This window comes from Oncorhynchus mykiss, chromosome 31 (assembly GCF_013265735.2).
Source record: "Oncorhynchus mykiss isolate Arlee chromosome 31, USDA_OmykA_1.1, whole genome shotgun sequence".
NCBI classification, from domain to species: Eukaryota; Metazoa; Chordata; class Actinopteri; order Salmoniformes; family Salmonidae; genus Oncorhynchus; species Oncorhynchus mykiss.
In genome coordinates, this window is record NC_050571.1 from 41,194,252 (window position 1) to 41,208,283 (window position 14,032).

Here is a 14,032-nt window from a genome sequence, read left to right on the forward strand (position 1 = left end):
AAGCATAGATCACAGTTCATCATATTACTCTTTATCTCACGTTGTTGTTCGCAGATTGTGAGCAGGGTTATAGCAGAGGCAATAATGACAAAAAAGCCTTTGTTGTGGGGTGGATTGGGGGGAAATCTATGGAGCCAGATACCTGCCAAAAGGTTAAACATACGTATCATTAGGATCGTAAGAAAATCCATATGTGACTTGTTTGGATCGTAATAAAAACCATGTGTGAAACATATCTGTCCAATGTACAAACCTTATGTTACGACTATGAATTTAAAAAAAATATTTTTTACCTTTAAGTTGTTAAGAACAAATTATTATTTTCAATGAGGGCCTAGGAACAGTGGGTTAACTGCCTGTTCAGGGGCAGAACGACAGATTTGTACCTTGTCAGCTCGGGGATTTCAACTTGCATCCTTTAGGTTACTAATCCAACGCTCTAACCACTAGGCTACCCTGCCGCCCCATTTACACGTTAAATTCTCACTTTACACATCCCTTTACTCGTTTACAGATCTTTTTTTATGCGTACAAACTTTTGTCAGTGATGTGGCATCTGCAAAGGACATGAACCGAACGTAGCTAGTCGAAGTTAGCTAGTCAATCAAGCAACTCTAGCCCAGATGTTAGCGGAATAAACCTAAATCAACTCTATCTAAATATGCAATGCTGTTGTGTGTTATATGATGGCAGAATTTTAATTTTATAGCCGCGTGGGGCTATTGTGGTGATCATGTAAACTAATGAATCACACTTTTTCCAGTATTTGGAGCACGGACTGTAGGCCTTTATATTAGGCATTTTGACTGTTAGTGAATCCGACTCGGTATGTAGGCTTGTTCTAGCCATTTTGCGATGCACAACCCCATCACGCAGAGGATATATCCATATCCAAAACAAGACAAAACTAAATATTGATTACGTCTTGGTCATAACCTGTCCTGAGTGAAATCTTTCCAATCAGCCACTGCACGTGCTTTAACTATTATGTAAAAATTTTATTTGGAGGCTATATTTAGAGGCCTGTGAGCTAGGGTCTCTTTTTAAGGAGAGCCCTATAATAAAAACAGTCATAAAAGAGAGTTCTAAAATTATTCCGCAAGACACCAGTACCCAAAATGACAGCCTAAATTGCAACGCCTACAAGTTGAAAGCCTATTTTTTAATTTGGATATGACTAAATTAAACATATTATTAATGTGATAGGCCAAATACGTTTGAATACACATGGATTAAAATAAACAAATGGATAAGACTGTTCTATTCTCTTTGATTTAGTTCCTATTGCAACTCAGACATATGACTGAATGGGTGACATACTGACTGAACTGAATGAAGGATTAATTCAAATGTTAAAATATGTTGGAATGAGAAGTTGCACGCATCATGCATACTCTGCACTTTATTAGGGTATAATGACTCTGACTGCAGGCCTCCAGAAGAGCATCTTCTGAGGCTGAGGGTTGTTTTTCTGAAGGCTCATGGTGCTGCATGGAGATCACAAGCTCTTCAACTGGGCAGCAGTGTCGTGATGGAGGGAATAGCCTATATGGAGACTACCTAAGACCACTGCAACAGAGTTATTGTGAAGTGTGGGAATAAGCTTATACCAGACTTAGCCTACATTTAACCTCTCCCTTGTTCATTTCAAAGTACATTACCAGTCAAAAGTTTGGACACACCTACTCATTCAAGGATTTTGTTTATTGTTTACTATTTTCTACATTGTAGAATAGAAGACAAACTATGAAATAACACATGGAATCATATAGTAACCAAAAAAGTGTTAAACCAATCAAAATATCTTATATTTGAGATTTTTCAAAAAGTAGCCACCCTTTGCCTTGATGACAGCTTTGCACACTCTTGGCATTCTCTCAACTAGCTTCACGAGGCAGTCATCTGGAATGCATTTCAATTAACAGGTGTGCCTTGTTAAGTTCATTTGTGAAATGTATTTCCTTCTTAATGCGTTTCAGCCAATTATTTGTGTTGTGACAAGGTAGGAGTGGTATACAGAAGATAGCCCTATTAGGTAAAAGACCAAGTTCCTATTATGGAAAGAACAGCTCAAATAAGCAAAGAGAAACGACAGTCCATCATGATTTCTTTAAGACCTGAAGGTCAGTCAATCTGTAAAATTTCAAGAATTTGAAAGTTTCTTCAAGTGCAGTCGCAAAAACCATTAAGCGATATGATGAAACTGGCTCTCATGAGGACCGCCACAGGAAATGAAGACCCAGAGTTGCCTCTGCTGCAGAGTATAAATTCATTAGAGTTACCAGCCTCAGAGATTTTGGTCCAAATAAATGCTTCACAGAGTTCAAGTAACAGACACATCTCAACATCAACTGTTCAGAGGAGACTGTGTGAATCAGGCCTTCATGGTTGAATTGCTGCAAAGAAACCACTACCAAAATTACAGCAATAAGAAGAAGACCATCTGGTTAGTGCTTAGTGGGGCTATCATTTGTTTTCCAGCCGTGTAAGGGCTATTTGACCAAGAAGGAGAGTGATGGAGTGCTGCATCAGATGACCACAATCACCCGACCTCAAACCAATTGAGAAGGTTTGGGATGGGTTGGAACGCAGAGTGAAGGAAAAGCAGCCAAATAGTTCTCACCATATGTGGGAACTCCTTCAAGACTGTTGGAAAAGCATTCCAGGTGAAGCTGGTTGAGAGAATGCCAAGAGTGTGCAAAGCTGTCAAAGGCAAAGGGTGGCTACTTTGACAAATCTAAAATATGTTTTGATTTGTTTAACACTTTTTTGGTTACTATTTGATTCCATATGTGTTATTTCATAGTTTTGATATCTTCACTATTATTCTACAATGTAGAAAATAGACAAAATAAAGAAAAACCCTTGAATGTAGGTGTCCAAACTTTTGACTGGTACTGTAGATACATCAATAAAAGAGAGGCATAATGCCATCTAGACATGCGCTGGTAAACAAATCTATTACATTAGCTACGTCAATGTGAGATAAACTCAACTGATGAGTACTAGAGAATGAAGACTTTTAACTTGAAAACGTGCAGGATACCTCTTTCCGGTTTCTCTGACATCTGTTTTTTTTTATGCTGTTATACTTGTTTGGGTAGCACTCCTCACAGGCCATTTGGTGTACGTTTTTTTGTTTGTTGGCGAGATTAAACTGTCAAAACTCTTTAAGGTATTATTGTACGTCAGAATTGCAACACAAGATTTGTTCAAGCCTAAAATGTCAGTCCGTAGTCGTAACATGGTGTTTGTATGTTCACAGATGAAATGTCACGTTTACGTTTGTTTCACACTTGGCTTTTGTTATGATCCTAACAATTTAAGTATGGATTTTCTTACGATCCTAACAATATGTACATTCATCCTTTTGGCAGGTATCTGGCTCCATAGGAATCTGAAAAAGAAATGATCACTCCTAATGTTATTTATTTTTGTAAAGGGACTAAACACTAAACTCTCCTGTCTCTATATGGGTGTAATATAATAGGTTATTACACACGTACACTTGAGTATACCAAAAGAACACCCCTTTGTGTTGTCTTAATCACAAAATGCATTGACCTCAAAGTAAAGTGCAGCCTCTTGAGATGATCGATTAAAGTAGTCCGTTTTGGTTTTGCAAAATTTGTTTTGAATAGCACTTTCTCAACCGCTGCGCTTAAGATGGACTTCTGTTGACTGGCGTGGATTGATTGTTTCGCCATTAAAAGTAATTGTGTAAAATGCTTGTACGGTGTTGTTTCCCCATAGACGACAAAAAGGTTAAATAGTCAACATGTCCTTAATGAAATACCTACCCCACAAGGTGCATTTTGTTTTCCATTTTTGAGAACCACCATCCACCAGGGAAAAAATGCCAATGGAGGGGAGGGGCCTTCATTACTATGGGATTTAGGAAAACTATCAGATTCAAACTAAAATGCTGTGTAGTCGTCTCATTCAATAGGTCTCTTCCATTCTGCCAAAATGAGGCACACTTTAAAACAAAAAAATCTTTATTAACATTTGTTTAGCACTATACCTAATAAATACGTTTTTAAAACAGAAACATTTTCAAGTGAAAAAGGTCACAATTATGTACAAGTTACACCACTGTTAATTGTGTAAGGTTTTTTTGCCATAAAAGTTGTCAGTGAAGGACATAATGAAGCAGTATAAAATGTCAAGTTAGCTCTCCACAGTCTAACTCAATTCAAATACATACTGACAAGGGGAAGGGACATAACAAAAGAATGATCTACAGAACAATCCTGCACTAGGTGCTATTTCATAACAGAAATAAATGGTTTTCAAGTTACATGATTCCTATGTAGGCAAACTGTATACATACAGAGTAGGAGGTAGCTGACTAAACTCAACTCCATGGTGAAGGAAGTTTCTGATGAACTCCACCAACGGAGTAAAGCAGAGACCAGGCTTTGTGGATCAATACTTTAAAAAATGTAATTATGAAATACTTACCTTGTACCTATGTTTGTCCTCTGTAGTTGTGTGCCTTTCTTTGTTTTCTGAAATCCATACTTTTTAATAAAATGTGAATCAAATACAACCACTGACTGTTTCCTTGTTGAGATTCATCTTATAGCAACAGCAATGAGGAAAGAGTCGGTGGTTGTTTTTAATTAAAGTTTAATTAAAAAGTGTGGATTTCAGAAAACAAAGGGATGAATGACATCCATTAATTCCATCAATATCCAGCATCCTGATCCAATCTCTGTTCAAACAACAAACATCAACTGTTACCATTCAGCACCACTGTACATTTTATCTCCCGAAAGGCATAAGGTAATTTGACTCCCGATAAAAAAATATATTTCATAAAAAAATAAAGATCTAACAATAAATAAATGTGTATGCCTAGATTTAGGGTCCTTCTGTTGAACTGCATGGGCACTCCAGACAGAGTACTCACAAATATTTACCATAAAAAGGGGTAAGTAGAAATACAATGAGCGCCAATACATAGTTCAATGACAAGAGCTTGATAAGAACAAAAGTCACATTACACTCCGGATGGGCTAGCTAGAGCACATAGGAATTTCCTAAAAACAACTACACTTAACAAAAATATGAACACAAGATGTAAAGTGTTGGTCCTGTGTTTCATGAGATTAAATAACAAATCTCAGAATATTGTTTATAAGCACCAAAAGCGTATTTCTCTACAATGTTGTGCACACATTTGTTTACATCCCTGTTATTTAGCATTTCTCCTTTGCCAAGATAATCCATCCACCTGACAGGTGTGGCATACCAAGAAGCTGATTAAATAGCATGATCATTACACAGGTGCACCTTGTGCTGGGGACAATAAAAGGCCACTTTGAAAATGTGCAGTTTTGTCACAACACAATACCACAGATGTCTCAAGTTGAGGGAACGTGCAATTGGCATGCTGACTGCAGAAATGTCCAGCTGTTGCCAGAGAATTGAATGTTCATTTTTCCACCATAAGCCGCCACAAATGTCGTTTTAGAGAATTTGTCAGTACGTACAACCGGCCTCACAACCGCAAACCACGTGTAACCACGCCGGCCCAGGACCTCCACATCCAGCTTCTTCACCTGCCAGATCATCTGAATGGGGGCGAGGTGGGGGTGGTCACAGGGTGCTGAGGAGTATTTCTGTTTGTAATAAAAACTTTCTGATTGGATGGTCCTGGCTCCCCAGTGGGTGGGCCTATGCCCTCCCAGGCCCACCCATGGCTGGCCCTGCCCAGTCATGTGAAATCCATAGATTAGAGCCTAATGAATTTATTTCAATTGATTGATTTCCTTATATGAACTGTAACTCAGTACAACATTTGAAATTGTTGTATGTTTATATTTTTGTACAGTTTAGCTAAAACAACTGTTGAACATTTGAAAAAGACAACATTCGATGTGGATCCAGGAAACAAAATTCAAATAAGGGGACCCACTGACAAGGCATAGATCACAGAGCGGTGAGCCACCCTGCTCAGTACGTCTCTGGTATGACAAACTCAAACTCAGAAGAGCCTGGGGGAGATTGGATAGGGTGGCTCCCTGGCCGGTGGGCACCTGATCCAGGCTGTGCCTCAGGCTCCACAAAGATGTCATCCCAGTTCAACATCTTGCCCTGGGTGGACTGTAACTGTAGTGGGTTGGCCAGGTGCCCCCTTCCAGGGTTAATGTGCTGGACGCTCCCATCCTCTTGGATAATAGGGACTCCTCGTGAATCTGAATCGTCTGTCTCATATGAGTAGGTCTTGAACTGCACCGTTTTGCAAGGGAGCAGGCGGTACAAGTTGTTGTCGGTGTCGTCCTTTTGTTTCCTCCCGGATGGGTCCTGGTTGTGGGCCTGTTTGCAGTGAGTCGACAGTAGCTGGTAGTTGATTAACATCTCGTTGCACAGCAGGCACTGGTACCTCCGCTCGCCTGTGTGGTAGATCTCGTGTTTGGTCCGATACTCGGCCAGAGCAAACACCTTGTCACAGTAGTGGCACGGGTACTTCTTCTCCCAGGAGTGGGTGTTGAAGTGGCGCCGGAGGCTCGTCAAGCACACGTAGGGACGCTTGCAGACCATGCACACAAAGAAAGTCTTCCCGTCCATGATGAGCTCGTAGTGATCTTGCTGCTCTGTTTTGGTCTTCTTGATCGTGGCACCCTGTGGCAGTTGAGAGGTGTTGAAAGGTTGAAGAGGGGTAGCCATCAGAGACCTCTTTCCCCCTCTACTGTTTTTAGAGTCTCCCTCCCCGGGGTCGTCCTTCATGGGGACAATGTCATATGTGTTTTCCCCAATATTGGCATACACCTTGCAGCCTGGAGAAAACGAGTCGATCTCTGAGGCTTTATCTAATGTTATCGTCTTTTTTGTGGTGGCGGATATTTGGGGAATGTTGAGGCCTGCCTCGTTGATGAATCCGCCAGGTGACTTAAGGGCCGAGAGCTTGATTTTTAAGTCACTCTGTCGAGCTAGTGTAACCTGCTTCTTGTGGATTCCTATTATCTTGTTGTTTTCTGAGGGCAGGGAGGTGCTGATGGGTTCGGGGGTGAAAGTGCCAATTCTAGCCGGCGTAGTGGGTGTGCTGCAAGAGGAGGCTCCAGCGGGTGAAGACGCAATATTTGAGCTTGTGTCAGGGGACACCATGGGTCTGATCAGAGGAGTTTGGCCTTGCAAGGTCTGCGAGGAGCTGTTGAGGTGCGGAGCTGCTTTGACTGTTTTCTCTTGGTCCTTTGTCAAAGCGGGTCTGGCCTCTCCCGGTTGCTTTGTCACAGAGTCTTCCTCTGTATTGGGTCCATCCAAATCGATGATTTCGCAGGGCTTGCATTTCTTGGTGGCGTCCGTTTCGGATACAAACATAATGTCGTCTTCGTCCGAGTCCTGATCCTTGTTTGCACTTTTGTCAGTTTGACTGAACTCCTCTGCAGACAGTGAAAAGGACTCGGTGACAATAGGCATCATCCCCATTGAGTCTGTACTGCTTTTCTCCACGGAGCTTACTTCATTGTGTTCTGTGTCTTTGGACAGGCCAGGTAAGCCCTTGACTTGTGAGAGCGGTACGCCTAGATTCGCAATGAACTTCACGCCCAACACCTGCCCAGCATTGATAAGCTCATTGAGCATGTCGGAACGAATGCGGACAATTTTGGAACTGTAAATGTAATTCAGGATTTCCTCAAAGATTTCCGCCTTGATGAAATTCAACTCGATCACCTGTCCAGCCACTGAGAAGAGTTGGTGGAAATAAGTACTTGACGCGGACAAGATGTTTTTGTGTGCTCTAAATTTACGGTCCTGTATAATTATGGTGACATCACAGAACAATCCATTATTCCGCTGTCTATTCATCGACTTCAGCACCGTTCCTGAATACCGGGTGTCAGTTGCAGAGATCAGCTTTAGGCCCGACATCCCTGTGGAGTGAAGACAAAAGCAATGAATAACAAATGCATTCACTTGACGGTCTTTGTTCTACTACCAGTAAATTTAAAATCCCCTTTCACTTCTTGTTGGGTAACCTAATCATGCATTCATAGTAGCCAGAGAAGAAGAGGCGAAGCGAGAGGATTCACGCTCGCCAAAATCTGTCCAAAATAAGCACAATGCGTTTCTATGGGCTTATTTTGGACCTAAGGTTGTAGCACGCCTTCCTGCCTTTGGGACAACGACTCCCATTGTTTTGGTGGAGACATTAGTATCTCGACATCATTTAATGATCTCTGTAGTAGCTCATTGTTTTAAAGGGCGACTACACTCCCTTATTTGGCCTCATTTTAGAATTGTTTCATTAAAGGGTAACTCTCAACCCCAATTTAGCCTTTGCCCAACCCTTTCAAATTTTAAAAAAATGCATTAAATTGAGAAGTTGTGGGTGAGGTGAACTGCTCATAAATATTAACTTTGGGGTGGGTGTGGGGCAAGAACGCATGGGGCACAAAAAATACATTTGAAATATGGACTCACGTTTATTGCAGTATTGTATTGGGAAGAAAAGTGCAATCATCACCTTGAAAATGAAGATTAGGGGCTCAATTCAATCCAACCCGCAGTATTTATGCAGTAGCCCTTTTTCAAATGGTCAAATTGACTCACAGATTGGTCTTACTGTATAAACACCTACAACTACTACTACCACCAGGGTGACCCATTCTCACAGGTATGCTTTTCACTCTTTTGACTTAGAGGTGTGTGGGCATTGGATGAATACTGTAAAGGATTTGGAGAGAAAAAAAGATATCTGCCCCATGTGGGATTAGAACTCACAACCATTGAACTATAAATCAACTGTTTTAGCGGGCTGTGCCCCCAGTCACAGCGTTAGGGAAATATACACAGTTGACATGACCACCATTGTCATCTATTTCTTGTTACTTTGGATGTAGCAACGAATATAAACATATAATCCTCATAGCCTACATGTTTTTTTTTTCCTTTGTAAAAGCACAGATGAAACGGTAAGCAAAAACATTGAATTTGGTCATAAGCAGAAATGTGATTTACGGCCATTTTAATTTGGTGTAACGTCAGTTGTCTTGTCAAGGAAGCATGATGCAAAATATATTGGCACACTCCACTTATCATGACCATTGTCAAATAAGGCGCCCTATCACCTGATTTTATAGTAAGCCTTGAGGTGGTACCACCCAGTACATCCCAAACCGAACCCTCCCTTGAGATGACGTACCTACATCATGATTTTAATGGTAGAGTTGAACCGCTAGCGGCAAAAAGAGCTAGATTTACCAATAAAATACCAAAATATATCACTTTTGCAACGAACTGTCAAAATTAAGACCAGAATTTCCGTGTCTCACTATAATTACACGTAAAAATTCTGGGTTTTGATTTGTTTTTTTTAAACAATAATAATAAAGGCTAGCGGCCTTGACCGAATTCAAACGTGATTTGGTTTTGACTGAATTCAAACGTGAGTTGGTTTCGGGGTGTGGTTTGATGTGGATGTGGGAAGAGTTAGACAAATTATTTAGCCAATTAGCTTCAACTGGCTTGCCGTGGCAAAGTTAGTTTGACTTTGGATAGCCTTTCTCTGGGGCTAGTTAGGGACCGTCAATGAATTACAAACTGGAAATCTGACGATATTTTCAGGTTGCACATGTTTTAGTTGTCTCAAATGCTTTCAATATTTGTATATGAATTATTACATTTTATAGTTGGAGTGCGGAGCTACTGACCTTTTAAAATATGTACATTGTGTAGTTTACTGATGGTCCCCATCTAACCCCCATAGGGTTAGATGTCAAACCAAATGTTTTTTTTAACCTTTATTTAACTAGGCAAGTCAGTTAAGAACAAATTCTTATTTTCAATGACGGCCTGTTCAGGGGCAGAACGACAGATTTGTACCTTGTCAACTCGGGGGTTTGAACTTGGAACTTTCCGGTTACTAGTCCAACACTCTAACCACTAGGCTACCCTGCCGCCCCAAATTGACCATGGACATTACAGGCCCCATAAAGCTGCTCTCCAAATGTATGATTACTTGGATGCGGCCAGCTGTGGACAGGATTAAAATAAACCCAATCCACGGAAAACTGTTACGGTAACCTTCATTCCGTGACAATTCTTCCCTATCATCTGGCAAATCTCAGTTTTGGACGAGACTAACTTTGTGACCAAAAATGCTCCTATTTACACTTTGTAGTCAATGTTGACACTAGAATAAATGTTTCTGACTCACATCGATGGCACATATGCCATTTTCAAAATGAGAAGTTGCTTTTTAGGGGCAGTCACTCTTTAAAAGCAGGTAGGAGTCAGCTACCTATTATACTAGCTGTTCTATAAGCTAGAGTGGTGAATAAAATAATTGGCAAACTAACTACACTGCTAGCTAAAACGGTCAACTGAATCGTTTCTAGTCATCTCTCCTCCTTCCAGGCTTTTTCATCTTTGAACTTATATGGTGATTGGCATCTAAACTTTCATAGTATTACTACACCAACGTTCTAGGCTACCCAGCCGCTTTGAGGCATCTGCTGGCGTGAAAATTGTTTTATAAATTAATTTGATTTCAAATGTAGGCCTATCGTGGAGCAACGTTGTTTGTATGCTTAGCAACCAACAAATGTTAATACGTCTCAGTCACAAATCCCCACTCCAATAAGGCCCCTATGAACGAGAGGCATGTACAATGTACTCCTTCGAGTGTTCAGTTCATCGTTCGCCGGTAGGGGGTCCTGCGTGCTCTGGGCATTACTGATTCAAATTGGTGAAATGAGTCGAAAGATTCGTTATCGTTTTGACTCGTTAAGTTAAAAAAAACCAGAGTCAGTAATGAGCCGAACTTCCCATCACTACTGCACAACCAATTTTGTAGGAATGAGCGAAAGAGAATCTGCATTGTTTGTAGCTTACAGGCTAACGTTAGCCTAACACCATTCACTAACACAAGGCCGGTCTACACAATTGAGTATTGCATGCCAATCACATAAATGTGATTTAAGGCAGCCTAGTATCTATACAATCTATTCGCTCACATGCATATTAGGGGAGATACAACTTAGTATTGATTGATTATTGTGGATAACTTATAGGACAATTATCTACAGTAGCTTTAGCTTAACGTTAGTTGGCTACAGGAGAGGGATGTTAGCTTCCTGGTTCGCGGCAGGTTGCAACGTTTTTGGTAAACGCTGATCCATCATGACAAAATTATTGGATGAGGCCAATATATGAGGTTGGCTTCTATAAGTAACACTTGTTATTTACCTGCAGCGCCAAGCCTTATGATTGATTGTTCTTTCCAAACGAAGTATTTTCTTCTTTTATGGTATTATTGCGGTCCCCAAACAGTCCTTAGAGGTGCCTGGCGCCACCTACAGTACGTGTGGTAAACTATAGAAAAAAATCCATTGTAGGAAGGGGATAAACCAACATCATCAACAATATAAAAAATGTGGCACATAAAAAAAACATCCCACTCCTTCAGTCACATTCTAATTCAAGTCTCATCCCTATACAGGCTCAGGGGCCTGTGAGGGCAGAACATCCTTTGACAGGATTTATTTAATGCCTCAGCTGTAAACTCAAAATAAGCCCACTTCTTGATACCCTCACTGATGCCACTTCAACCAACACACCCATGACATTTAACAAAACTTCCAAAGGATCGTCCAGGTTACGTTGGTCCAAAACCCTCACTCTGAAAAAAAAGAGTCTAGGGGTTTCCTAATTTCAACCACAACTTTGACTTTCCTTTTCACCAGTGTATCCCATTCATTCTTACTCTCCGTGCTCTCGTCTTCACCTAACTCGCCAACAGTTTCAAACAATACATCTGTTTCCCTTCCACTCTTCTCAGAGGTCATTTCTAGATGTATGGAAGAGTATTAAGGCCAAGTGAAGAGGGAAAAAAAGGAACAGCAAAGGGTGGTGGCACTTGGATTCTTATTTTTTGCACAATAGTACTTTAAAAAAGTAGCAATATTTTGAGAATAATCTCAACATTGAATTTAGAGAATAAAGTCTACATTTTCAGAACAGAGTTATATTTCAAGATGAACGTGGGGGATTTGGTTAAGTGCATGTCTCCCTGGCTCCCAGTTGCTGTGCATGCCACTGTTGAAATACCTGAACCAATTTATGTTTTATCCCAAAAATGTGGTCGGAGGCGCCATATTGATGGTGTGACGCAATTGCGGAGCCTCCCATGGCATGCAGAGGCCAAATTGAGCTTCATAGGGTATCGCTGTGAGCAGCCCAAATTTTGTAACAATGCAGATGGCTCCATATAGCTCAGCATTGGCATGATTGGTTTATGGTAGGTGGGTGTGGGAAGTCCAGTATGAACACAAACTTACTTTCTTGACAACTTCCTTCACAACAGCCCTGCTCTGCTCAGCATAGGCAAGAAGTATAAAAGGCTCTGCGTGGTCAATCTGATGTCTGAAGTGGCTGTACAGCATTTACTTTGATACAGCCTTCAGGGGTTTCACTTCTTGCTCTTAGTAGAGTAGAGCAGAGCAGAGCAAGTTGTCAAAGTAGTGAGTTTGTGTTTATACAGGATTTGTCATGTCAATGCGGAGCTATACAAAGCCCTCTGTATTGTTAAACATTTGAGAGGCCCACGGCGATGTGGTATGGAGCTTGATTTGGACTCTGCATGCCTCCTGTGGATCTGCAATTGCTTCACACACTCCATACTAAAAGCCAATTTATGCTTGATCTGAAAATGTGGTCAGAGGAGTCATATGGATGGTGTGATGCAATTGCAGAGCCTCAAGAGGCAATGCAGAGGCCAAATTGAGCTCTGTACCGCATCACCTCTCTCAAATGTAACAATGTGGAGGGCTCAGTATAGCTCCACATTGACATGATTGGTTGATGGAAGTTGAGGGCAGGAGGTCCTGTATAAACACAAACTCACTTCCTTGACAACTTCCTTCACAACAGCTCGGTGCTGTTCCACAAAGCACAAGAAGTATGAATGCCCTGACTTCTGCAGATGCCTTATCATGTAAATGCTGCACAGCCAATGCATACGCCAGATTGACCATGCAGTGCCTTGAAGCCCTTGTCCAAATCTTCGGATCCAGGATAAATTGGCTTTTACTATCCTGACTTCTGCAGAGGCCATGCATGTCGGATTGACCATGTAGATAGAGCCTTTTAGATTACTATACTTGAAATTATACTTTAGAATTGGCTTTAGTAAGAAAGAAATCCTTGCTATTTTAGCACATAATAACCATATTATTATAAGTATTAGGACCTGGATATGGTTGTGCCACCGAATATTTTCAGGAGGAACCATAGTTTACACAGGTAGAGATGAGTGTGTGTGTGCAGTAAAAAGTAGCGGCAAAACAAAATGGCCATCAATCTAATGATCTAATTGTGACAACCCTCCCACTCAGTCTGAGGAATTCTCTCTCTTTGCTCTTGTTTTCCTTAATAGGATGTCGGTGAGTGGAGCCGGGAGGGTCTTCAGCGAAATGGGACACACCTGGGCTCGCGTTTGTCCCGGGGATAAATACACCTTTCCTCCATTCATTGAGGAGACTCTCGCCATGCAGACAACTGTTTGATTTTGGTTGTGGCTGGTTTTTAAAATATATATATATATATATATTTTGCTTTAGCACTTTGTCTTCCCTCCTTCAAACAGGAGTCACTGCACATTTGTGCATATTAATCTAGTGATCTGTTAACTTGCACAAGCATACACACCAAGTTTCCAGAGGCAATTTCAGACAATAGGCATACACTAACATGCTGACCAGACCGCGTGCGTGCCATCACACTCATGTTGATTTTTGTCCACCCACACCAGACGCGATCAGGACACGCAGGTTGAAATATCTCTGAACCAACGATATTAATTTTAGACATAGTGACCACACGCTTGCATAGTAAAATACATCTACACATTGACGTTATCCAACCCCACACTGATCACGCATGTCAACGAGCGTCTGCATAGCCAGGAGCTAAAATAGAACTTAGTTATATTTGTGACGCTTGGTGCTATGCAAGCCCTGCCTCCCATCTCTTCATTGGTTTTTAGGAGCATATACCCACTTGGGTGATTGAAAGATGAACTGAG

The 14,032-nt window shown here is 41.1% G+C and overlaps 1 protein-coding gene across 1 annotated transcript; it reads right to left on the reverse strand.

Annotated features, from left to right (window-relative positions):
- Window positions 1-3,980: 3,980 nt before the first annotated feature.
- LOC110505178 (transcriptional regulator Kaiso) lies at window positions 3,981-11,342 on the reverse strand. The gene is made up of 2 exons (XM_021584210.2): window positions 11,197-11,342; window positions 3,981-7,880 (listed from the first exon to the last, which is right to left on the reverse strand). The coding sequence occupies exon 2, from the start codon at window positions 7,876-7,878 to the stop codon at window positions 5,962-5,964; it is 1,917 nt and encodes a 638-aa protein (XP_021439885.2). The 5' UTR covers window positions 7,879-7,880; window positions 11,197-11,342; the 3' UTR covers window positions 3,981-5,961.
- Window positions 11,343-14,032: the final 2,690 nt, after the last annotated feature.